Source organism: Phocoena phocoena, chromosome 3 (assembly GCF_963924675.1).
Source record: "Phocoena phocoena chromosome 3, mPhoPho1.1, whole genome shotgun sequence".
NCBI lineage: Eukaryota > Metazoa > Chordata > Mammalia > Artiodactyla > Phocoenidae > Phocoena > Phocoena phocoena.
In genome coordinates this window covers 146,459,637-146,486,040 of record NC_089221.1, presented here as the reverse complement: position 1 = coordinate 146,486,040, position 26,404 = coordinate 146,459,637, and the positions used below count along the sequence as shown (strand labels likewise).

General features: G+C 43.0%; 1 protein-coding gene across 1 annotated transcript in view; it reads right to left on the bottom strand.

Moving 5' to 3' along the window:
- The window catches only part of DOCK2 (dedicator of cytokinesis 2), a 425,761-nt gene that overhangs the window by 271,602 nt on the left and 127,755 nt on the right, over positions 1 to 26,404 (bottom strand). Inside the window, exon 26 of the mRNA XM_065873738.1 lies at positions 26,279 to 26,385. Coding sequence (XP_065729810.1) covers positions 26,279 to 26,385 — 107 coding nt within the window. The remainder of the gene's footprint in view (positions 1 to 26,278; positions 26,386 to 26,404) is intronic.

Here is a 26,404-nt window from a genome sequence, read left to right as displayed (position 1 = left end):
AATTCAAGTCCATTTATAAGCACTTAGGATACCTATTATAACAGTAAGTACCACCCACACCCTTCCAGAGCATATCATCCTTGACCCCACTGCCTTTCTTTTGTACTATGCTACACAGATCCTTTAATCCCTTCACCCCAACCCCTGTCTCCTCTGGAGACTCACATGATTCCCTGGCTCCATGAGTTTCAATCTTTACTTAACCAGTCTTTCTGAGCTAATCTGTGGTCACATACTCAAACAGGGTTTTCTCAGCAGTAGGAGTCAAATTTTAATAAAGGGTAGAAACCGTTTGTCTAGAAATCCATTGAGAATGAAAGGGAGTGGCTGAGTGGAATACCAAGTATGAGAGCTAGGTAACATATGTTGAACTCCTGCTGGGTTCTGGGCACCATATTGGGAAACTACTTAACCCTTACCAAAATCTGTTCTGTATACGGCATTGTCCCCATTTTACAGATGAGAAAATAGGAACTCTAAGCAGCTTGCCCAGCGTAGGGTCAGTTAGCTAGTGTGACTCCAACAGAGGCAAGATTTCACGGTAGACTCCAATGCCAGCACTGTTCCAACTTCACTCACAGGCTCATGAGTACAAACAATTATTCCCAACTTTGAGATTCTGCAAAGTGAAGGCAGCCACCCTTTGAATTCGTTAGCTCCCTTAAGCTAGCCTTAAGTAGGAATTCCAAGACCCTGGCTGGCTGGTTTGTTTAATGGTTGGTTGTTTTGTATGTTTTAGTGAAGGTTACAGTACCAGGGGAATAAAACGAACAACAAATCGCAGTCCTAGAATCATAGATTTAAATAATAATGAACATTCATCAACTCGGTGATTTAGTCATCAGTTTAGTCACTCCTTTCATTTTTTAAAATTCAACCAACCATTTATTCAACTCCAATTGGTTGAATAACCTGAGCTTACCCGTCTCACTGCAGTTGGCTAGCAGACAGCAATCATGACCTTCAAACCTCTCACTCCCTGTTTCCCAGAAGACAGTGAGAGCGTGGGGTGAGATACCTAATCTCCATCAAGTCATGTCTCCTGCAGCTCAGAGCACAATGTCTGTCACACGGTAGGATCCTAGGAAGTGTTAGATGAGTGAACGAGTCTTTGCTGATTTCAGAGAGAGAGAGCCCTGTCTGCCTACACCGAGGGCACCTCTCAGAATCAGAAACCTATCTGGTGTTGGGTTATTTCACTATTCATTACCCTGTGCTGTCCCTGAAGAAATCACATGGCAGTAGCTAGGGGATGGAAGAAGGGTGTCCGGGAGGAGAACTGCACGTGTGTTTCTTCACCTTCACCACTTCCCCTGAGCAGCCGTTCTTGTCACATCTTTCCATCCTTGGCTTCATCTGATCCTAAAGGCAGTTATGGAGAAGTGGGCAGAACTCTGGATTGAGGGTCCAGAGACCTAGGTCTGAATCCCCGACTGACTACTGCCAGGACGCGTGATGTCAAATACGTCACTTTACCTCTCTTCCTCCAAAAATGGGGATTAAAATGCCCATAAGAGGATCCAAATAAAACATACAAATTCAGTTGTAGTTATAGGCGTACCTCAGAGATATTGCAGGTTCGGCTTCAGACCACCACAACAAAGTGAAATACCACAATAAAACCAGTCACATAAGTTGTTTTGGTTTCCCAGTGCATGTATTGTTTACACTACATTGTAGTCTATTAAGTGTGCAATAGTATTATGTCTAAAAAAAAATACATACCTTCATTTTTAAATACTTTATTGTTAAAAAAAAATGCTTACCGTCATCTGACAACAGAAGGTTGCCATAAACCTCCAATTCATTAAAAAAAAAAAAAAAAATGTGGTATCTGTGAAGTGCAATAAAATTGGATGTGCCTGTATTAAGTGTAATGAGGCATAGGGATCTGATGCCACACCTAGGAAGTTTTTGAGTCCAAAGCAGAGCACATCGAAACTCCAGTAGTTGACACGTACACTTGACAAAACACCTTGGTCCAGGCGTACTGGAATAAAATGGACTAGAAGCTGTTCTCTGCATCATTCAAACCAAGTGTCCTTTGTCTGAAATACCAAACTCCAGAGAACTGAGTTCCGAGAGGAGGGAATAAACTGAAATGATTGGGGTATACGCCTCAGATTTTCATACTCCCTTTTGTATGTGGAGAGACTAAAAGAAGGCTCAGGCAAGCGTTCTCCGAACTTCCTTGTACACTTCTGCTTGCAACGTAGAATAATCATGCCACTTACTGGCAATCCTCAAGCTGCACACGCATAATTCTGTATCGCTGGCATCACAAAACTTACACATACCAAAAAGAACAAAACCCAACAGCAATGCTTTGGATCAATATGAGCCGCCGGCATTCCATTTCTGAGACAAGCACACACTAAAAGCCTCTCGTTTGCACTTTAAGGCCAACAGAGGGGCCCTTCATTTCAGAGAATTAAATGAGAAAATTCTCCTGGACTCAAGCATTAGCAAAATGGAAGGGCTGTGTAATTGTTTCCAATCATCATCTGATTCTCTCCTTCCCTCACCTTCCCCGTAACAGCGCCAGAGGAGAGGAAACTGGGGTCCCTCTCACAGCCCCACACACTTAAAATCTAGTGTTGTTTATTACAAAGGGAGAACAGACAAGTGTAACAGCTTTCAAACAAGCTGAAGAATTGGACGCAAACTCCAAAGAGGAAGGAAAAACCATTGCTATGCTCCCCCTCCCCCTGATCCTGCCCAAATAAAAATGAAAATGGGAAGAATTTCTCCTTCCGGCCTGCTTTTCTTTTCTAGAAGCACTCAGCTAAGGCAGAGAAGAGAGACAGCCTTCAGGGGGCAGGGGTTTCGCCTGCTTCATTTCTCCATTCTTGCGACAGAACCGACATGAGCCCTCCCCTGGAAGGCCCAAAGCAAAAGAGTGACTTGAGAAATGAATCACCCATTTAGGCCCAAAATTTAAATGAGAGGATCAAAGAGATCCTGTTTCGATTCTGAAGCCAATGAAGAGGAAATCAGGAAAGTGTGAGAAGGGAGGAAGTAAAGAGAATACATGTCAGTCGACAACATGTAATGAGCTTTCTGTACAGAGGGAGGACGACATATGGTCCTTACCCATGGGGTAGTCCAAGTGTAATAAAGAAAAGAACCAGTCAATTGACGGGAACAGTATAAAAACATACGATGAAACACATTGTGTTTCCACTATGTTCAGTCCCTGCCGATGAATCTCAGATTGCACTCCTATGAAAATGACATTAATATTTTATTTTAGGCATGACTTGTTGATACATTTATTCTTAGTTACATATATTCCTTCCTATGCTACCTTAGTTCAAAAAGATGCAAAAAGGAGATGACACGCCAAAGTAAAAGGTAACATAAGGGCTTCAATTACCCACAAAATGTAGCTCCTCACTTGTGTGATAAACTGTCCGGACAATGAAGGAGATCATCCAAGTTCTAGAGTGTATGGATCACTGAAGTAGAAGAGAACCAGTTCCTCAAGAGAAACACAGCTTTTTCTGGCACTAAATTCTTTAAGAGACTTTTTGTATTTTGAGTTTTAATGTTAATGTTCTAGATTAAGTTCAGTAGTGATTAGCTGCTTTTGACATCAAGTTGTGGAATTTTAGCTCTAAAAAGAACCTGAGAAAAGCTAATGGTTTTCATTCATTTGACTGCGTTATGTGCTCACATAAAACGTGAAAACAATAAATGGAGGAGGACTCAGGACGTGTACTTGTCCTTGCGTGGCATCTTCATTTATTTTTCATCTGGACAAATATTTATGGAGTGCCTAGCAAATGCCAAGCACTGGGGTGTATAGGACCAGGACATAAGTGGTAAAGACTGAGAGAAGTGACCAGACTCAAGGCATATGTGGGAAAGATTCAAAGGCCTTAGTGATTTATTGAAAGTGAAAAATAAGGCACAAGAAGATCTGAAGGCTAACTCCAAATGACCGGCAGAAAAATAATGGAAGAAGAGAAAGTTTTTGTGAACAGAATGAATACAATTTTGGAAGTGTTGAGTTTGAGTACCTGTAAGACACTCAGATGAAGATGTCAAAGGGACAAAGGTCTGAGAATGATTTCATATAAATGTGCAAGCATGAATTCAACTATATGAAAGATACATGGTACATGACCTCCTTCCATAAAGAATTTATAATAAGCAATCACAGTGCATTTAGCAGAGAGCAGTTTATTAAAGTTTATCTGGTGATGATCATGAAGACCACAATGAAATGAAAAGAAAGGAAAAGGAGGGGAAGGAAGATACAGAAGCAAGGAAGAGGAGAAGGAAAAGCAGCTGGGGTCTGGACAGGGACTGACTGGGGATATATGAACACAGGAAGTTGGGACAAGGGAGCTTAGAGGGGCTTGGTAACATGAGAGGTTTTCGCTTGAAACTTTCAGCTCATCACAAAGACAAGGTTTAGGCAGAGTCCAAAGAGGGGTAAGCAGCCCAAACTGCCCAGGTGACCTAACCAGTATGTTTGTCAATACTGTCACTTTACCAAGTAAGGCCAATAGAATAGGAACCGGAAAGCAGGGTTTGCAGGGCACAACAGCCAACGACTATTTCTAGAGTATCTACCATGCACCTGGCTGTTGAAACTGGGATGGAAATGTAGCTAAAACCTGGTCCTTTCCCTCAAGGGCTCTCCTGCTAGAGCATCACGCACAGCCTACTGGCCCAAGATAAGGCAAAGGGATAAACTGGACTGTGAGGAGGAGGAATGGAAAGAACTGTCAGACATTAAGGAGGCGCCATTCTCATTCTTCTGACACACTTAACAAGTACCAGGCCCCTCGATAAGGCGGAGTACAGGATGGATGCTAAGAGCAGGAATCTCAGTTACTGTCTGTGTGACCCTGGACAAGTCACTTAATCTCTCTAAATCTCTGTGTCTTTGTCTGTAAAGTGGAGATAATAAGAGCACCTCCCTTCACAAGACTGTGAGAATGAAATAAGAATATGTGAAGCACTTAGAGCAGCAAACCTGGCCCATGGTAAGCACCATGAAAATGGAAGCTATTATTATCATACTTTTTTAAATATCCATATGTAACTTTCTGGGTAATGGAAATATGCTATATCTTGACATGGGTGGTGGTTGCACGGGTGTCTACAAATGTAAAAAAAATTCACTGAGCTGTACACTTCAGATTTGTACATTTCACTGTATGTAAGTTATACCAAAATTTAAAACATACATTGCTATCAGGTAGGTATCATTATTTTCCCTGTTTGACAGGTGCGCACAATGAGGCTTGAGGAAGTTAAGCAAATTGCCTGAGATCCTGCACCAGGTCTCACTCTCAGGCATTCAAACTCCAGAGCCTGAGCTCTCAAAGACTGGGCTTGGGTTCCTGTGTTGGCCAAGCGTTGGTCCTCTATAGGGCTCAAGGAGCAGTTACCCAAAGATGCTGTCCCCAACTCTACATGGAGAATCTCCTGCATGAAGAGAGAGCAGCTCTTCCTTCCTCTCTCCCATTCTTTACCCCACCTTCCACACTCTTCTCATCTCAGCTCAGTTCCATTGCCTTATTAACTATTAAAACAAAAATGCCTGCCAAATCACAACCTGGCTGGTGATGAAGTGCACACATGCCAGCAGGGGAACACCCAGCAGAAGACTGGCAGTGATTAAGGACTTGAAGGGAATACACCCGAGCTCTCCAAATTCCTCTGGAGCATAAGATGTCCCACTAGGAACTGACGGGCACCCATTCTAAGTCTGCATGCAGCTCTTGCCAAGACAAAGCATCAGGCAGGGAAGAGTGAGTGATCATAATTTATGAGGTGCTGCAGAAATTAATTTTGTATGTCTCCTCCATTAGCAGTGTGTCTGGACTAACTTTAATATGCAAGTTATCATGTTAATCTTTGACACTAGAAAAGAATGTGCCATCATTAACCTTCCTAGCCCTGAATTTGGCAATGCAGTCTTTTTTTTTTTACTTTATTTTTGGCTGTGTTGGGTCTTCGTTGCTGCGCGCGGGCTTTCTCTAGTTGGCGGTGAGCGGGGGCTAGTCCTTGTTGAGGTGCACGGGCCCCTCATGGCAGCGGCTTCTCTTGTTGCAGAGCACAGGCTCCAGGTGCACAGGCCTCAGTAGTTGTGGCTCGTGGGCTCTAGAGCACAGGCTCAGTAGTTGTGGCACACGGATTCAGTCACTCCGTGGCATATGGGATCCTCCTGGACCAGGGCTCAAACCCGCGTCCCCTGCAATAGCAGGCGTATTCTCAACCACTGCGCCACCAGGGAAGCCGTACAATGCAGTCTTTTTATTAGCCCTAATAGAAGCAGCATTCTTTCTTGGCATCTCAGTACCCTACCTACCTGTATGCAGCTCTACCAGGCACTTTGTAAAATCTCTGCTGATTCAGAGGCCCGTTTCTCAAACATTTGACTCTAACTGCCCATAAGTCACCAGAAGTTGACTCTGCCTTCCTTTTTTCTTTTTTATTCAGATTCCTCTCAATGAGAATAAATTCTCTGCCAAAGGAGCATTCCACAAAAAGCACATAACGGCCAGTTCTTAGAAGGAGAGGCCCACAGTATGAGGGGACATGAATGAGTTCTGTGTGATATTTATGAAGGCTAGCTCATGCCAGGCTAGCAGTGATTGGTCTTCAGAACCCCAGCATCTCTGGGTGACGAAATTATAGAAGCAGGAACTTTTGCTTCAGGGAACAGGGAAAAAAATTAGGCAATATTGGAAGATTAGCTGTTATAGACAATAGGAAAATCACCCAAATGGTGTAACCTAGTACATCTTTTTCTCCATGTATTCACTTCATATAGGCATATACCTATTTATAGGTAAAAGAAAGTTACCTATGCCCCCATCTGATGAATAACTTTAATCTTCTTATTCCATTCATCCCATACATTCTAACCTTTAAAATGTGATAACAGTGGGGAAATCTTTGATAAATTGCATTTTGCCACTTTTTCTTTCATTCACACCCTCTCACTGAACAGCAAGGTAATCAGAAATTAGAGAACTCTTTAGATGGGGAAAACAAGGTAAGAATGAGGTCTAAAATAGAATTTTAAAATAGAGCCTAAGTAAGTCCCTGAAAAATAAAACCAGTTTCTGTTCTCAACAAACGCAATAGCATGCAGTTTATAATTTAAAATACACACAAAAATACACACATACTGAAACAAAATTGACTACTGACCCAACTTCTTGGATTGTAGGAAAGTTACCAATAATGAGACCTTCAATATATCTCTGGTATCTGGGTAGTTTTTATGTTCTCCTTTTTGATTTAATAATTGTTTTTCTGGCTGCTACATAAAAAAGACATGACATGAATAAGAAGGAAACTGGGATTCAGCCACATCTATCCTCAAAAGGCTTAGGGCATTCTAAAGGGCAGAATCAAATATTTTCCAAGCTTCAGTTAACCATTTCACATTTTGACAATGTGAAACCTACCCTGTGCTCCTCAAAATTTACAGCCTACACTACGGTTTACTTAATATTTTTTCATAAAGGAGATTCATTCTAATCTGCTTACATTTATTTTAAAAGAAAATTTTGCTATTTCAAATGGAAAACCACTGTCGCTTCCCATAGATGGAACGTAAGGTAACAATCAATACCAGGAAAACAAAACACTTACATTAAAATCTAAGAGGCACTTAAACCCGAGGTCTGTTCCTTTTGCGCTATCAAAGGAGATTAGCAGAGAAAGATTAAAGACAAAATAGCAAAGGTATACAATCCTTGACATAATGAGAAAGATGGAAAAGGACTTGAGAGAGAACGAATGATCTGCTTCTGTGATACAGTACTTTAACTGTGCATAGCTAAAATTATCCTTCATGCCAAGGAGAAGAATTTTGCATGTGGTGGTACATATCACACTTTGAGAAACACAAATAAAAAGAAAGAAACCAAAATCAGGATCTCTGGCTTCCCAACTCTGTAACTAACCCATGGTGTGATCTTGAGCAGGTCATGCCCACCCTTTGGACCAGTTTCCTCAACTGTAAAATGAGGAGGTTGTGGATTAGGCAATCTCTCCAAGGAGCCGCTCAACTCTATGTGTCTGTGTTTTGTGAAACCTTTAAACGTGTTCTAGAATATTTCTTCATCATCTAAAATATGTGGTTGTTAACTGCATTTATCCTATTATCTGAAACTCTTACCAGAAAGAAATAGCAAAGATTTGAAAAGATCAGGTACTTTGGGGCAAAAGAGCCTTTTGAAGCTGTTGCATTGAAAAAAAAATTGATAAAATCGACTGCAGTCCAAGCACAACAGAAGCTGACTCTCCAGGATATATACCCGTGCATCCCTCAGCTTTAGAAACCGGTGGGCAAAGCACTGCCTTTAAATTGGCCTTACAAACCATCACATAATCATTTGCCGAGGTCAAGTGGTAGCGTATGCCAAGTGAGTAAAAAAGGGTGCTGATTCAAAATACCGGCTTCATTAATGGTAGGCTGAGGGGGGAAGAAACAGATCAGTAGTTAAAAACCAGCTAAGTAACTGTAAGCTTGCTCACTAGCAAGATCTGGTGTAGTTAAGCAAGTTTTTCTCCATCTGTAAGAGAATGACTGTAACCTACTTTATAAGGTTTCCATAAGAAATTATACAAAGTTTAACTATTATCATAATTATGGCAGTACATATGTTTATCCCCTTTCTCACAGTTTTTCTCTTGTCTTTATATTCTGGAAAAATCAATTTAAGCAACATTTTATTTTTAATGCTGTACTTTGGCTCCAACTCTGAGAAGATAATAGTGAAAATGAATATAATAATTATAAATGAATAATTTATGAAAATAATAATTATACTTACATTAAGTTTAAGCTACCATTTAGAGAACATTATCTACCATCCAGGAACTGCGCTAAGCATTATTTCATTTAATATTCACATCAATCCAATTATTATCCCCATTTTACAGATAAAGAAACCAAGAACCAAAAGAAGTGATGTGACTTTTCCAAAGTCACTGACGGATACAACTCAGAGATTATGAAATCTCACAGTGTCTCTCCAGATCTCAACAAGTGAGAGTGAGGAGATCATCCAGGAAGTCTTTTTTATACATTTGGGGCCAAAGTCAAATCATAAAAAAAAAAAATCAGAGATTACCAAAATCTAGTTTAATAAATTAAGAAAGGTTGAATATTCACAATTCTGAAGGTCTCTTGTGTTTCTTATGGTTTTTTAAAATAAATTTTTAGGGGTAATAAGCAATAAGAAAGACTTGAACATCATCTAGCTCTCTCCTCTGAAATCCCCTGGCACTTGGCTTATGCCTCTACTGTAGAAAATTCACCCTGCATTTTAACAAGGAGTGCCTCATTTTGCAAATGAAGGCAAGCTCCTTGAGGACATCACCATATTTTTGCCAACTTTGTATTTTCTAAATGGCTAGTCAATGCTTTGTTTATAGCAGAGGATCATAAACATTTGTTGAATTGGAAAAACTGTTTGAAACATTATGTCTCTTCGTTAAAGAGGTGGCCCCATCTATCCTGTATGGAATTTGAGATGTCAGAGAGACAAAGATACGGGGATTGAGGTGAAAGCAAAGACATGGACTAAAGATTAAGGTTGGCGGTTGTAAGCATCAAGATGGCACTGAGCCCTAGGGTGGATGAACTCCCCTAGGCAAGAGCGGGCAGGGCAAAACTGGAATACAGCTTAGAACTGGAGCCCCAAGAGTGGTTGCCGACTGAACTGAATTTGCTCCAAGGCAATACTCCTCCTCTCTCTGGGACCCTCATTCCTGACCCTCAGGCATGGAAAGAAGCACGTGGAGCACTGCAGCCCTGTAACATGCACTCTGAGGATGTCCCCATTTCCCAAGACTAACCAGGAGAAAGAAACGGTGGAGGGCTCCCCAGCGTTCTCCCCTAGGTTGGCAAGAGAGGGAGAAGCGGGTAGCTGACCAGAGTTAGGCATGGGAAGTAAAATGGTGCAAGAAGCCTGGCCACAAAGAAGGGGCCTGGAGGCCAGAGTTGCCCCCTCCCATGGGACAGGAGTAGGAACACCATCTCTCCTGCTCCACTCCACAAACCCCAGGGTCTGTCTCTTGATGTGTATGGCCCAGATTTCCTGGTGAACAAGGAAGAGGGAACAACACATCTCACTCTCAGAGAATTATTTTATCTTTTTCCTGTTGAACCACAGTACAAACCATTTTGCTGTTTGCAGACTGGTCCCACCAACTATGGAGATTTACAACTCGCTGTAGGCCTCTGAAACGGCACAAATTTTCCTGAGAGGTAACCGGGACCTGCTTTCTCAACACAGGCCTCAAGCAAACAGCAGAGCACTGCAGTGAACCTCTTGCTACCGGTACTGTAATTGTTTTAAACCTGCAGCTGTAACCGGAGGGGAGCCCAGAACCCCCATAAACCAAACCAAAGCAAACAAAGCACCTCACTGCACACTTAGGTTCTGGCCAATCAGGGACATTGGCAGGGGCAAACCTGATGAAAAGCAATTTTTCGGACCCACAGAAATATTTGCATGGAGAGAAAAACCCAGTAGAGCAAGTGGGGCTCTGCTGTCCTAACTGCTGGCCCCTCTCCAAAGGCTCAGAAGACGGGTGGAGTCTCAGGTCCCTCCCGCCAAGAAGCACAGAGCCAGTTCGGACAAACCTCTCAATGACGTGCCATGGATTCACAATGGCCTGTGTGGACAATGTACCGCCCAGGATACATCTGAACACAAGGAGTCCTTCCATATCTTTCATGTTAAACTGACACCACTGCCCTCAAAACCCCAGAATAACTAAGTGCTTTTCAAGCAGTGTTAAGGTTGAAATTGCTGCCTCTTTTTCTACGCTGTTGTAGCAATACAGACTCGCCGACTATCAGAGATGGGCAGGATCTTAGAGATTCAACTCTCCAATGACACACATGAGAAATGGAGCCCAGAGAGGTTAAGTGGCTTGTCCAAGGTCATGCAGCTTGTTGGTAGCTTTCCTGGACTAGAGTTTAAACCTTCCCACTCTTAGTACAGTGTTCCCTCCAATAGATTATGTTACCTTCCTCAGTTAAGGTTCCTTCATCCTTTAAATGCATTGAGCACCTACTCAGAGCCGATTCTTTGGAATACAGAGAAAACACTCTTTACCTGAACTCAAGAAGGTTGTGCTGTGCAAATGCAAGGAAAATCTCAGAGAAGCATCAGGAAGAGGAGAGCCTCTCAGACGCAGAACGTGTGGATTCTCACTGCATTGGTTTGACTTATGATAAGCCATACGTGAACCAGGAAGAACCCCCTACGTGGCCAGAAGCTGCCAGCATAAGATGCCCAAAGGTACTCTACTGGGTGCCAAATTCTTTTATCTCATCATCATGGGAGGAGGAGTTCATGACCTTCCCATCTGTTTCGGGGAGCCAGCAATGATGCACTAGAGGAAGGTGTGTTAGAATTACCCAACACACATTTAAAAACAAAAAACAGGGCTTCCCTGGTGGTGCAGTGGTTGGGAGTCTGCCTGCCGATGCAGGGGACACGGGTTCATGCCCCGGTCCGGGAAGATCCCACATGCCGTGGAGTGGCTAAGCCCGTGAGCCATGGCCGCTGGGCCTGCGCGTCCGGAGCCTGTGCTCCGCAACGGGAGAGGCCACAACAGTGAGAAGCCCGCGTACCGAAAAAAGAAAACAAAAGTACACTTTTATTATTTGGGGGGAGTGGGGGGATAGTGGTGCTTAAAATTTAAAAACCTAATCAGAGCTGACTCTGTCCCACCTGGGTAACAAAACCAGTTGCAACCAGAGTAGAGTGGTAACTGTCAGGACAAAATGGGCTCAAGCTGGGTGGGGAAGAGGCAAAAAAATAAATAAATCATGCTCACCTAGGCACGGTGTGCCCACATCTTAGATGACCCAGAAAGAAAATTTGCTGTAGCTCTCTCTGGGAGGGAAAATGACAGAGGATGACCTCCTATAGCCCAGGCTCTCTCTGTGGGGCGTATAGTCCATCACCACCCCTACCTTACATCCTGGAACCCCAGGGGATGGGCGGAGGAGAGCCTCGCTGAAAACCAGTTAACGCCCAAAGCAGGCTTAAAAAGAGGGCGGGGGGCAAGGTGGAGTTTCTTCAGGATGGTGCTGAGGCAGTGGATTTGAAGAAGGGACTGCGTGGGGGAGCTGTGGGGATGGGGTGGGAGGCAGAGACAGAGACAGACACACAGGCAGGGAGGTGGTTAGACCTGCCCAGCTGGGAGCTAGTGGGCAGTGGAGTGGGCAGAGCGCAGCCTGAACCACCACCTGATCATTCTGTGGTTCCTCCAGAGGTAGCCTTGGGAAGTGATCCCCAGGCCCCGCGCCCAGGGTTTTGCTGCAGCACGGTGATACTTGAGAGCCAGCAAAGACAAAGTCCCGCGACCACAGGCATGGGCAATGAAAATGAACTAATTCCCTTGCTCCTTCCCTAAGGCACTGACATGCGTCCTTGAACCAGAAAGAAAAGGGACCCAACCGCACTAGAGTCACACTTCCAATGACACAACTGATGTGTGGGCAACTAACTGACCTGAAGGAACCACTTAACGTTTTGGGGCCTTCTCCCCCATCCTCCGCAAAACAGATTGTGGGAAGGGCAAGTCAATTTGTGTGTGTGTGCGTGCGTGTGTGTGTGTTCACTGCATTTTTAACATTTTAAAATAGACTTGATTTTTTAGAGCAGTTTGAATTCACAGCAAAATTGAACAGAAGGTACGAGTCCCCCACACATGCCCAGCTTCCTCCACGGTCAGCATCCCTCATCAGAGCCAGATCAATTTTCCAGACACTTCTTTATACCTAGAATTTTTTGTGTTAAGTCAAATTGCCTTGGATAGAGAGAGAGGGTGGGGGGAAGGGGGCGAGAGAGAGAAAGAAAGGGAAAGAGGGAGGGAGAGCAGGAGGAAGAGGGGTGGGGAGTACAAGAGCAGCTTTCACTGCTCTTGGGGAAGGAGAAGGAGAGAGTAGCTAGTCTGGTAGATGCAGGGGGAAGGTGGCCAGCTTGCTGTATGTGTAAGGGTGACCCCTCTTCTGAGGTCCTCTGAATTGCTGCTTTGGACCACCTCTGGGCAGCGGGTTGTTAACGTCCGTTCCAGCTCAGACGTTCGATTAACCCAGTGGTGCCAAGTTCTTTAATGCACACATGCATACACAATCCTTCGGGTAACTCACAAAATGACCCACTTGCCATGAAGAGCAAGGGTTTAACAGTCTCATTTATGTTAAATAGAGCTGAGGTATCAGGAGCTGCCCCCAAAGTCTGACGAGAGTCTCTTTCTGGACTTTTGTGCCTACAATTTTGGGAGGCTTGAGTAAAAGAGACAAGGGTGCGGTGTGAGCACAGCCCCAAGCTTCACCACCATTCCCATTGTTCAAAAGCCTGGAGTGCAGCCAACAAATATGTCTGAGCACAAGTCTACCGTTAGTCACTACACTGAATGCTGGGACACGCAGACAATTAAGTATAGAATAGACGTTAAGAGCCTGGGGTTGAATCCCAGCTTCCTGTGTAAGTCTCAACTTCAGCACCTTCAAAAAAGGAGATAATAGCACCTATAAGACAGGGTTGACATGAGGCTCCATGAAGAGGATGATATATAGTTCTCAGCACGTGTAGGTCCACAGATCTCTGAATGAAAGGGACCTGATGTAACCCTTGATCCAAGTTTCTCATTTGAGAGACAAAAAAATAAAACTCAGAGATTTATTCACTTCTAAGTTGCAATAGAAAACTGCAGAACTGAGAATTCAGGTCTCCTGAGCTCCAGTTCCACATTCTGTTCCAGTACCAAATGATTACAAATAATAGTAATACTAGTAAGAGTTACCGATGACGATGATACTCCATTTATGAGCCCTCACTAAATGTCAGACCCCGCCTGGCCTCTCCCAGGCATTATCCCACGTCATTCTCACAGTAAACCAACGAGGTAAACATCCTAGATTGTTCCCATTTGACAGATGAGGAATCAGATGCTCCTAGACATGAAGTGTCGTGGTTAAGGCAGCAAAACCAGGACTTGATCCAAGTCCTTGTTCTGAACAAGTGTCCTGGGCTGTGCGTACTTCAGAAATGGGATGTCTCTCCTCAAATAATTTTACCCTCTTTAGCTAAAGCCATAATTAGAGCCTCATTTGCCTTTGGATAATTGGCTTCCCTCTTTGCTCTGGTGTCTGGTTCCTCTTGGGCAGCCGCTCCAGCCTGGAGGGTGTCACACTCAGCACATCCGCTGTGGCTGCCCAGGGCTAATGAGGGCTCTCAGTGTGGTTGCATTTAAGTGCCCGGTATTGCAGGGAAGGTCCATGCACAGACATACCCCCTACCATCAAGAATGACGGCAGGGCTGTGAAAACACGTCCCTCCCAAATGGGAACATGCCGCTCCAGCTCTTTAAGAGAGGACAACACGATCTGCTTTGCGCTGAGCCTATCGCACAAGAAGATAGAAAAATCCTGTGGGCGAGTGTGTGTGTGTGTGTGTGTGTGTGTGTGTGTGTGCGCGTCCCCACACGCACGTGAAGAGGAGGAAGAAGGGAGAATAAGAATCCTCGACAAGCACTAGAAAAGCTGGATGAGATTCATGCCCAACAGTGAAGAAATGAGGAGCACAGAGGACAACCATTTGTCTATTAAGACAATGAATTCCAGTAAGTTTTTCTTGCATAAAATTAAATGAATCCAAATGTCCCTAAATAGGAAGACAGTGAAATCAGTTATAGCCCATCTATACAACAGAGTCCTATGAAGTCCTTAGAAATGGCATGGGAAAATGTTCCTAATGATTCTCAGTGAAAGAAGCAGATTACAAACCTGGCAAAACATTATCCCAGTTATATATAATATATGATACAAAAGAAAGGAAGAATAACAATGCTTACCTCTAAACCATGAGATCACAGGTGCTTTTATTTACTTCCAAATATTCTACAAAAACACAATATTTTTATAATACTAATTTCTATGAACAATAAACATCATTTTTTCCAACAATGGCCCAGCATTCCCAGGAGAATGCCTGATAGAGGTTATGGTGTGGTCTGAGGCCCTCATTAGCAAGGGAGTGTGTCAGGCAAGGATGAACCCTGAGCTCTCCTAAGGCTTGAAAGGCAGTGGTCTTCAGTGAGACAGTGCTCCAGCCCTGACACTACAAGTTCTCCCGAAGAACTGTTCTCTGGAGAGGGCCTACATCATACTCACTACCCCTCAAAGTTCAGCTGACATCCTACCTCTTCTTGTCCTCAACATTCCAAAAGCACTATTCTCACTGAATTCCAATAGTAGTCATTCTTATGGGATTATCTGTAAATAACTCTATAAATTTATAATACATTTATTAAAACCCTATAAATTATTTACAACCCTGTAAATTATAAATTTACACCAGAGGCTGCTGTGCTGGGTCCATATGCAGATTTTATTCAGCCTGAAAATATCATTTAAAACCTAAATCAGCAGGTTTCCCATAAAAAAAAATTTGTGGGACTTCTCTCTCAAAAAAAAAAAAAAAAAAGAGAGATAAGGTAGCATTGGGCCCACATATTGACATAGATAGTAACAATCACTTAGCATTGATTCACAGCTGTCCTATATACCCAATGACATGGACTTTGCCCCAGTCCTCACTGCTCCCTATTGCTCCCCACTCTGAGCTGAGTGTGGATTGATCATTTTCACTCTTGTTTCCTTAGTAGTAGAGAAATATTTTTCTGTATACTTATCTCTGTCAAAGGTGGGGAAATGAGGAAATGAATGACTGACCAAATGGCACTGTGCTTTAGGGAAAAAATGAAAGGAATCACATTTCTTTGTGAAGTGAAGAAAGTTCTCACACGTTTACTAGGCAAATGGAAAATCTGTTGTAAAAAATATAACTGAAGATGACATTAAGTGTGTTTGTGTGTGTGTATATATGCATAATATATTTGCTTAGGTTATTATATATATTATATACTATATATATACTATATATTTAATATATTTGCTTAGGTTACTATATAAAATGGCATAATAACTATCACTCTGTACCTTCATTTCTATTACCTTCATGGCCTATGTGGGCTCAAGTTTGAAGAGCTTTGGGGTAAGTCTTTTCTCTCCCAACTGTAAGCTCGCTGGGGGGCGCTGAAAATTTTCTGTTCCAGATGTCATACTGCACAGCAGTTTAGAGAGTGGATGTTGAAATCAGACAGACCCCATTTGGAATCCTGGCCCTGCCATGCTACTTGATCTACGACTCTTGGCAAGTTTCCCAACCTCTCTAACCTTCAGTTTCTTCACCTGTAAAATGGAGATATTAATATCTACACTTTACAGGGATGTCATGATAATGAAATGAGATAATGTGTGAAAAGTCTTAGCATAGTGCCTGCCACAAAATAGTTAAATAAATGGTGACCCTGAAATTATTTATTACTGTACTTCTTTCACATTTCCCATAACACAGTGTTGCTACATTTTTAGCTTTTCAATAAATACTATCGAATTAAATCTTCAGCTGGTCTTCAATTCAACTGTATCATGGTCTTAAGGAAACTTTCTCCTATTCTAGGAAGATGTGGAGAAAAAAATCGACAAAATCAAACTTAAACAGGTCAACATAAAAGTCTCTGAACATTTTAAAACCTGCCTCAGTATAATTCAAACCATCTATAACTGTAACTTCACAATGAAAACAAACAAAAAATTTGGAGTAAACATAGAACCTTTTAAAGATTTATATAAACTCTATCCTTTTGTGTGTTTCCACTTGTCATTCCAAAATTGGAAAAAATCCCATGGAACTTGGTTTGAAAGGTGTAAGAACAGCCTGCTTTTGCTCTTTAGTTTTAATGAGGTAAATTGTTTTTAATTGCACAAGAGTTGATTTGGTTTACCACTAAAGAAGTAATCTGGGATTCTCTGCCCCACACTCCAGCCCCAATTAAACTGTATTCTGTAATGTCATTAAAAGCTGCTATTCTAAGTATTTGAGGAGGTTCAAGAGGGAGTCTCTTCTTTGATTGTATGCCAACTTTTTTTTTTTAACTTCAGCCAAAAAAAAAAAAAGAGGACAGTTTAATAAATCTCTCTTGGATTTGTTCTGCAGCTTATTAAATCACTGTCTTCTCTGATTCTGGATCTGAAGGTTTCTTTCTGACATTGAATTCTGAGATCAGTCACATCGAAAAGGAAAGAGATGTAAGGAACAGCCCCTTCTCAGATCTGCAAGTGTAGAAGGGACGTTTTGGAACTGGAGGTAGCTTTGTAACACTGTAGGTGGGAGGGGCAAGCCCCTATCTGAAGAAAGATCTTCGATGCCTCCAAATGCTCTGAGGAGAAAAATCTTAGATTCTCAAAACTCAACAGCTCTTTGTGGAAGAAAATAAATTGGCTCCAGTAAGAATATCCTTTTACCTTTTCCAGGGTTCTGAACCTCGCTGTGTGATCTTGAGGGCATCGTGCCACTTCCCTGCATCCGTTTAACCTTCTATAAAATATCCTCATTCCTCACTCCCAGCTCAGGCAGGACATTTAGAAGTGTTGGGGGCAATATATGGGAGAAGGCGTTTTTAGGCACTAAATGGTGTTAGAAAGATTCAGCAGTATTGCCATTGTCACTCAGGGAATTCTTTTATAAATCAAAGATTTTCATGTTGGTAGAGCTCTGGAAAATCTTTGGAAAATCTTGCTCAGTCTCGTGATTTTATAGTTGTTCTACAGAGCTTAAGTGACTTGCCGAAGATCACACAGCTGTGCGGTAAATGAGATAATGTACATCAGTGCTCGTCGCAGTGCCTGGTGTATCATAAGCACTCAGTAAACCTCACCTACAGGTGCTACTGCTGACATTATTGTTGCTAATTTCCTGCTATAAGAAAAATGATCATTCCAAGAAACCATCTCATTTTTTTCATAACTGATAAGGTCCAAAACATGGAGAAGTGTTATTTCTTGGCACATAGTTCCCAGGATGCTAACATAACACAGGATCCTAATTTGGGGCCTTGCTTGGGAAGGAGAGGCTATCCCTTTCTCCTGACCCTTCCGACCCTTCCACCCACAAGTAACACAGAGAAACTGCACGCTGTGGACCAGGGATTGAATCCAGGCTCCAGCAACCCTGCCCTCAAGTCCCCAGGGAAGAGCAATGTCCTGGAAATGGAAAATGACACTGACTTGGAGAAAGGAAAGACTGGCCAACACTCGAAACTGGGAACGCTATGTGGCCAAATGGCAAAAAAGACAAAATCAGACTCCTACCTCACACCATACATAAAACGTAAGCTCTATAGGTTGATTAAAGACTTGTGTATCAAAAACAAAACTATAAAATTCTTAGTAAAAATATAAATGAAAATCTTTCAGACTTTGGTATTGAGAAAGATTTCTTAAAGATGACACAAAAAGATCTGACTGTTAAAAAGATGGATAAATCTGTACAAAGAGTAAGAAATGAAAAAAAAATACATCTTAAGTAAAATGAAAAGACAAGCTGTAAGTGGGAAGAAGATTCTCATAATACATAAAATCAGCAAAACATGAGTATGAAGAGTATATAAAATATCCTGCAAGTTCATAAGAGGAATACAACCAACCCCAAAGAAAAATGGACCAAAGTCATGGACAGACATATCACAGACATGAAACCCAAGTGACAAGAAACACAAGGAAAGATTTTCAGTGTCACTGGTGATCAAGAAACTGCAGATCAAGACAGTGATGACGTATGTTACACCCATTTTACTGGCAAATTTTTAAATTGGGACAATATCAAGTGTTGAAGAGAATGCAGATCCACACAACCTCTCATCCATTATTGCTGGGAGAGTAAATTAGTGCAAGCACCTTTGGAAACCCGTTTAGCAGTATCTCCTAAAGTTAAATATTCAGATCTCCCATGACCAAGCAAATCTACTGGTAGTTATATGCTCCACAGAGACTCTTGAACATGTACAAAGAGAGACATGTACAAGAATATTCTTCGCAGCAATGCTTACAATTAAAAAAAAAAAATCCGAAACAACCCAAGTGCCTAAAATTGAAAGCATGAGTGAATAAACTATGGCTTATTCACACAATAGAATTTTCTACACTCATCAGAAAAATGAACTCCAACAGTTTGTAATATGAATGAATTTTAGTATAATATTAAGTGAAAAAAGTAAGTCCCTTCAAATTACTCATAGTTCAATACCCTTCTTTATAAAGCTAAAATAACCAAAACACTAGAGAGATATGTATAGATGCAGTAACACTGCATTAAAGCAGTGGAACGGTTAACAAAAGATTCAAGAATGGGTTACCTTAGGTCGGGAGAGACACACACAGTTACAGGTAGTTGATTGTTCAGTTTCTAGTGTTTGGTTTGGGTGGTGAGTGCAAGGATGTTTAATTTATTATTAAAAATAACTAACTAAATATGTTAATAAATAAAAGCAAGCCCTTGCGTGGACCAGTGATGAGCTACATTATGAGTCGAGTATTATGACAACCCCTGTTCTCTACAACTGAGGTCCCATCTTCCCTTTTCCTTTGTTTTAAGGGACACTGGTCACTGAATAATGGTATATTTTACTGCCCAGGTGCACAGACTAGTTTCTGAGAGTGGATATCAGTGAGGCCCTAGGCAGACTAGGCACATAAAGAAATAATATATATCCCTTATCCGTAAGGAGCTCTCTCCAGCAGCATAGATAGTCGCACCGACGGACGATGAGAGAGAGAAATGCCAAGTATCAGGGTGAGGTCTCTGCTATGTGTTGTGGGATCTGCTCCTCTTTGCTGCACTGCTCTCCTTCCCCCACTCAGGCTCTAGGAGCTCCGCTTGCCAACTAGAGAGGGTCAGTCAGGGGGCCACCTGCATCAGAATCCCCTTGGAGGGCTGATACCATGCACATCCCTGGCCCCTCCCCAGATCTGCAGTGTCAGAATCTTTGGGGTAGGGTCCAGAATTCTGCAATTTTAGCAAACTTCCCAGATGCACCTAAGGTCTGAGAAATCTTCCCCGCAGAGATTCTATGTCTTGCTTTATCCCCTTTGAGAATCCAGGATAATATTTTGAATGTGCTACTCTCTACTGTCACACTTCCCCCCATTGGTCAAGAACCCTGGCAGCCATTCCATTTTTATAGCCCCAGGGAAGAGAGATGAGGAAGGCTTCCTCAGAAAAGAAGATATTATAGAGCAAAAAGGTAGCGGCCCCTGAAGCCACAAGACATGTGTGTCCCAACATGCCCACCTTGGACTAAAGTCCCAAAGAGAGATATTTTAGATAGGTTGTGGGAAAAGGCAAAAAGAGAGTCTCTCTTCCCTTTCCTAATTGGGTCCCTGGGACCTGGTCCCAGACACTATTTTGGAGAGGGAAGGGGAACTATTTTGAAACTGAAAGACTTGTTAAATCTGAAGCCACAAGATGCCATTGACTGAAAATTTTAAGTTGCCACAGTCCAAAGTGAGGTGGACACTCAAAAAGATTAGATTAGATTTAGAACAGACAAAACCAAGAAGCTTCATCGTCTTTGCACGTAGAGTGTGGTGCAGAAATTTGCAGACTGGCACCAGCTGTATCTGCGCTACCACCCCAGGGCCTGTCCTGCAACAGGGACTGAGTAAACGTGGAATGCGACTAGGCTGAGGTGCCTGAGACGTCAGGGAAGACGCACTGCACACTTGACCTTGGGTCAGGGTCTTCAAGGGATGAGTGGGAGTTACTAGTTAGTGTGTCCAGGGGTGGGAGTAGGGAATGGGGCGGGGGTGGTGGTGCAGCAGAAGGTATTCCGGGCAGTATTCACGAAGAAAAGAACTGTGGAAGGTCATGTACGGTGACAGGAGAGACGAGGAGCCAGCCAGGAGCCCAGAGCATGTCCTCGGAGGAAGAGGACTTGTTCCTTTCCTGCCTTGTCTTTCACAGCAGTCTTAGTACCCAGCCTGGTGTGGACATCCCAAGTCCCAGGAAGCCTGCTTATACCACTTCTCACTGCAGGAAAGCGGTGCTTTAAAAACCTGCAGTGACATAGCAACCACTGGCATCTAGAGTCCCATCTCCTGCCCAAGCAAAGGTCCCCGTACACAGCTGTCAGAGAGTTGCCCAGTATTTGGAACAGGGGCAGAGAGTGAGGAAGGAAGAAAAAAATCTCTCAGGAGGAACAATGTGGCACTTTTTTCTAACATGGAGAAGGAAGCATTTTCAACAAGAAAATAAACATATCTTCTCCTTTTTATTCATTATAAGAACAAAGCATGGTGTAGTGGAAAGAAGAGGAGTTTTGTTATTCAAAGGACTTGTGTTCCAAATCCAGCTCCACCACTGCTACCTATGGGTAGCAGAGACGGTCATCAAATATGCTATGCATTTCCCTTCAGTTCCCAGATTCCCTCGCAACTAGGTTGGGAACATGTGATGGGGTCTGGCCAGTGGACTGCGGGTGGAATCTCTGGGTGTCACTTTCAGGCTGATGTAGTTGAGAGTGGCTGTACTTCGTTCCTCGCTCTCTTCTCTGCTGCAAAGAGGCCATGGGTACAAGCTGGCATAGCTTCACAAGGGACAAAAGGCACCCGACCTTCCTGACCTTTATCAGACTTTGCACAAGAGAGAAATAAACCTTTGTTAAACCACTGATATTTGGAGATTGATTTGCTACCCCAGGATCACATAGCCAAATACACTAATGCACTAATACATTGTAATAGAACCCTTGGTCTCATTGGGATGAGTCAAGTTACTTGACTCTCTAGGCCTTGGTTTTCCCATCTATAAGATGAGAATAATTATACCTATGTAATTGGGTTGTAAGAATTTACTATATGTTTATGTCCTATATAGCAAATAATATATAGCTGCCATTTAATAAATGTCTCTTCCTTTGATGTCATTATTATTCCTGTGGTTATTACTGTTATACAGGGGATACAATAAATGTCTTTAAATAAGCAGCAACTGTGTCAGGCACTCTACTAGTTGTTTTACATGCATGACCTCATTTTTGTAGCTAAAGAAACCAAGCCTCAAAGAGGTTACTTGTTCAAAGGAACACAGAGCTAGCAAGTGATCAAGTCAGGATCAGAAACAGGGATTTCCCAAACCAAAAGTCCATACTCTAATGGCAACATTCCTACTCACATTTCTCAGATGTGGAACCCCGGAGGCTCAGAGACGTTACATAAGTTCACCAAGCAAAGCAATAACTGTTAGAACGAGCGGACTTTTCTCTATTCCAGACCAGTGTTGCAATGATGTGATGATTAGAAAAGATAATCCCCCGCTAGGGCACTGGACAGTGATGTCTGTGCCCCCTCCCACCACAGAGGCCTAGCCCATTGTGAACTGAGGTCCTAGCAGCTCCAGAAACTGTGGGCAACAGATAAGAAGGGGGGAAAGAAGGAAACTACATCTTGATGAGAGGAAAACTGGATGCTTTGTGTTCCGAGAACGGCTTCTCAACAAAGTTTCCAAAGAAAATCCCACTAGCTGAAAATAAACATTGAAAGGGTTTCCAAATCTCTGTCAGATCTCTGTCTCTCTCTCTCTCTCTTTCTGTCTCCCTGTTGGTCCCTCTCTCTGTGTGTGTCTCTGTTTCTCTCTCTCTCTCTGTCTTCCCCCCACCGCCCCCTGTTTGTTTTGGAAGTTGAGAAGAGTGAGCAGTGTGGATCCTAAAGCAGTTTACACTGAACCAGATGGCACATGTGATTAGCATCAGACTAAAAAGACACATTACTTAGAGATTAGGTTCTAAGTAGGGACAAATCTGTTCCAAAGGAACAGAAGGTTTGGTTTTCTCGCAGACTCCCCTCAAGAGCTTCCTCGGGGCGTACCTATTCATCCCTTCTCCCATCAGCACCATCAGGCAAGCCTGAGCTGGAGAAAACAGGAAATTCGTCTCCACAGATGTCCCAGTTCTCCTCCCGCTGAACCCGGAAGTCATTCACACAGGGCAAGCCACTCCCTGCGGGACCTCGAATGCTGGTGGCCCCTGACTCCCTCATACCCCAGGCTAACAAGTCACTTTATGCCACTGAGTCTGCACAAAAACCCAATGAGACTCGTTCTGTGGTTATTCCCACTTTACAGCCGAGGAAATTGAGACTTATAAGGATTAAGTACTTTACTCAGGATCACAAGTCAAGTAAAAGTTGAGGCGAATGGAGGCTAATTGCCTCCATGAATGAAGAAAGAATTAAAAAGTGTGTGTGTGTGTGTATGTTTTAAAAGAGCCCCAAGGAGCAAACCATCCTAGAGGATGTCTGTCAAGTGTTCCAAACTATATAACTATCTTGAGGCCCTGCAGCAAGGTAAACAATGAGGTGAGAAACCACAAACATCTCACCCTGACCTATTCTTCTGGGCTCACATCGCACAGGTCCTATGCAAAAACACTGTAGGGAAATGAAATAAAAATTGGAAAAACCATTCAAAGCAGGAATGAGACATGGATACAGACCAAGGCCTTTTTGTTCCTTAAGTCCTGTGCTTCTCAGACCCTGGAGAAAAACACACAGCTTTCAGGGAAACAAGGAAGCTTAGCTTAGGGTTACGTGCAACTGTCAACTATGAAGGGATGCCCTTATTGCAAAGAACCTGAAGGTTAGGACAGAAGTTGGGAAAATGAAAGGAGCAGCAGAAATAATAACCACAACACCAGTAATAACAGTGATCACTCAGTATGGGATATTATATTGCTCTGATAAGCACTTGAAACGTACTATTGGTCTCATCAGCCCACACAACAACCTTCTAAGACAGACATTGCTATCATTTTTCCCATTTTACAGACGAGCTTACTGAGGATCAGAGAGGTTAAGTAAATTGCCCATGGTCACCCAGCTGAAAAGGGGCTAAACTAGGAATCCAACCCAAGAACCAGTGCCCTTAACTAGTAAACTTTCTCCCTCTTCTGCATAGGACCCTCCTGAAGAGAGGCCAATAGGATAGTCTGCCAACATTTCGGAAAGTGCTTAAAAGCCTTCTGGTTCCTCTGCTTGATGTCAGTACAAGTGTTCAAGGCTGTGAGTACAAGCTAATGTCACCAACAATACTCCAGGCAATTTGCACATCTGGCAGTTAGATAAGTGCAGACTTAAAGCAAACTGCGTCCCTGAGGCACAGGACAATTCACAGGGAGAACAACAGAAGGGATTTCATTATAACTCAGACTTGGCCAAGGAATCAAACTCACCTTATTTCAGGGTATAAAGGAGACACTCACCCAAGAGCCCCAGACACCCAGTTAAGCTCGTGCGTATGAACTCAGATTGTATTCACTTGGAACTTGAGGATTTAAGGAGAAGGCTGAGCTGAAGTTTCCCTTGGGGTGTTTTTTTAATTGAAGTATAGTTGATTTACAATGTTGTGTTAGTTTCAGATGTACAGCAAAGTGATTCTGTTTTATATATATATATATACATGTATACAGATATATATATATGTGTGTGTGTGTGTGTATATTCTTTTTCAGATTCTTTTCCTCTTTTGGGTTACTTTTGTAAGAGGGTTCACTTAACAAATAAATAGTGGGAGAAGAGTTACCTTTAAGCTGTGCATAAGGGCATACTGCTTTCACACGTGAACCAAGGATGGATAGACTAATTATACATTGCAGCCTCTTTAAAATGGGTCCCCCAAGGGCTCTCTGTTCACCTACTTCTAGTCTCTGTACGTATGTAAAGGTAAGAATTTTGCATTTTCTTTGTAACTGTGTACAACACTGGGGCTGGCCTTCTGTCAATTAATATTAATCAGAGGGTTTTTACTGAATCTGAAACTCAAAGACGCAGCAGGGCTGGCGAGCAGCAGCTGTCCAGCCTGCCCTGTGATTATGCTAACCCTCAGAGGCCACCATCAGCCCGGGAGATGTGACTCCAGTAAAGGAATCACTCCTACTCCTCCCAGGCTGGGACTGATACCGCATGCCCAATCCAGGACCGCGCTAACACTCCATCTGGCCTCTATGCTGAGCCGGGCCCCTGACCGTGACTGCCGCGCTGAACAACGAAAGGGAGCCAAGCAGCCCTTGCTCTCCGCTGCCCGTGCAGCACCACAAGCAGCAAGAGTCGGCCTTGCCACGCCCCCTAGGATGGGACTCACTTCACTTCTACAGCGACACCACCTGAAATCCAGAAAGGGACTGCCAGGGCAGGGAGGGGCAGGCATATTTCAAAGTTTTCAGAGTGAGGGTAATTTATTCCGACATGGAAATCGGAAGGTGAAAACCGAGGAAGGCTCACTTAAAAAAACCCAGTAATACAAGGCATACAGTAAGACTTAACCAGGATTAGTTTCCAATCACCTTACACAAACCACCTTGCACAAACCAACCATGTATGTACTGCGTTAACCTGCTGTCACACATCTGTCTAAATGGTCAGGAAACTCCAGGCATGGATCTGAAATCACAAGAACACTTTTCTTCCCATGCCCTTCTCCTAGCTTTAATTCCACGGGGTGGGATTCAGACAGCGATTCTGGATGTACCATGTCAACCAGACATCAGGGGGGAAAATCTTTACAGTGAAGTGGTTCCTGAATCTTTAATACATAAATATTCAAGCTTCACTCTGAATAAATCCCGGGTGGGACATGACTGATCCTCTGCTTCCTAAGACTTCTTACTTCTTGCACAGTTTGCTTCTCACAGAGAGGAGTGATGTAGGAAATGGTGAATACTGACATCTAAGTCCTACCTGCTCATAGCTGGAGGACGTGTGGCCATCCATCCCACTGATCCCCATAACAGGGAACCCCAAGGCTCTTGACTGTGAGATGCTGGCTGGGGACTGGTGGTTACCAGAGATCAGTTTGGGTGAGCAGAAGCTCTGACCACAACCATTGCCCAAGTCCACTGTCATTTCCTGCTCTCCAGGAAATACCGTTACGTGAAGAAAGGCAACGTCCAGAGCAGTTGTATAACATGTTACTATGAGAGTAGTAATAAAAGACCAGGGGAGAATATGTAGTAAATGTGTGTTTGCTTGCTTATATAGTGAGTGCCCCTGGAAGCAAACACAACAGGAGACTGAAGCCACTGGTGCCTCTGTGAAGGGATCAGGCCTTTACCTACTTCTCATGTAGAGTAAAAACCTCACAGCAAAATGACTCCAAATTTAGCCTCTCAGTAAACTTTATCAGGAAAAACAAACAGTTCAGCCTATGTTTTCCTTAAATTAGTTTAGATTCTGATATCTAAGTCGTCAGCTACTTTCTGCTTTTCCCCTTCATCCAGACCAAGGGAGTTGTTAGAGAAGAAACATTGCCTAACTGCGCAGCATGTGATGAGCACGTGGGGTTTCTGGCACCCCCAACCGGCCAGGATGCTTTGCACTCACCTTGCTTTTTAAAGAGGTTGCTCTGGACTATCTCATTCATGGACTGGACTTTCTGCTTCTGGAGTTTCTCGGGAGGGATGCAGGTATAGAACTCATAGAGGAGTTGGCTAAGGGCAGGAAAAACCA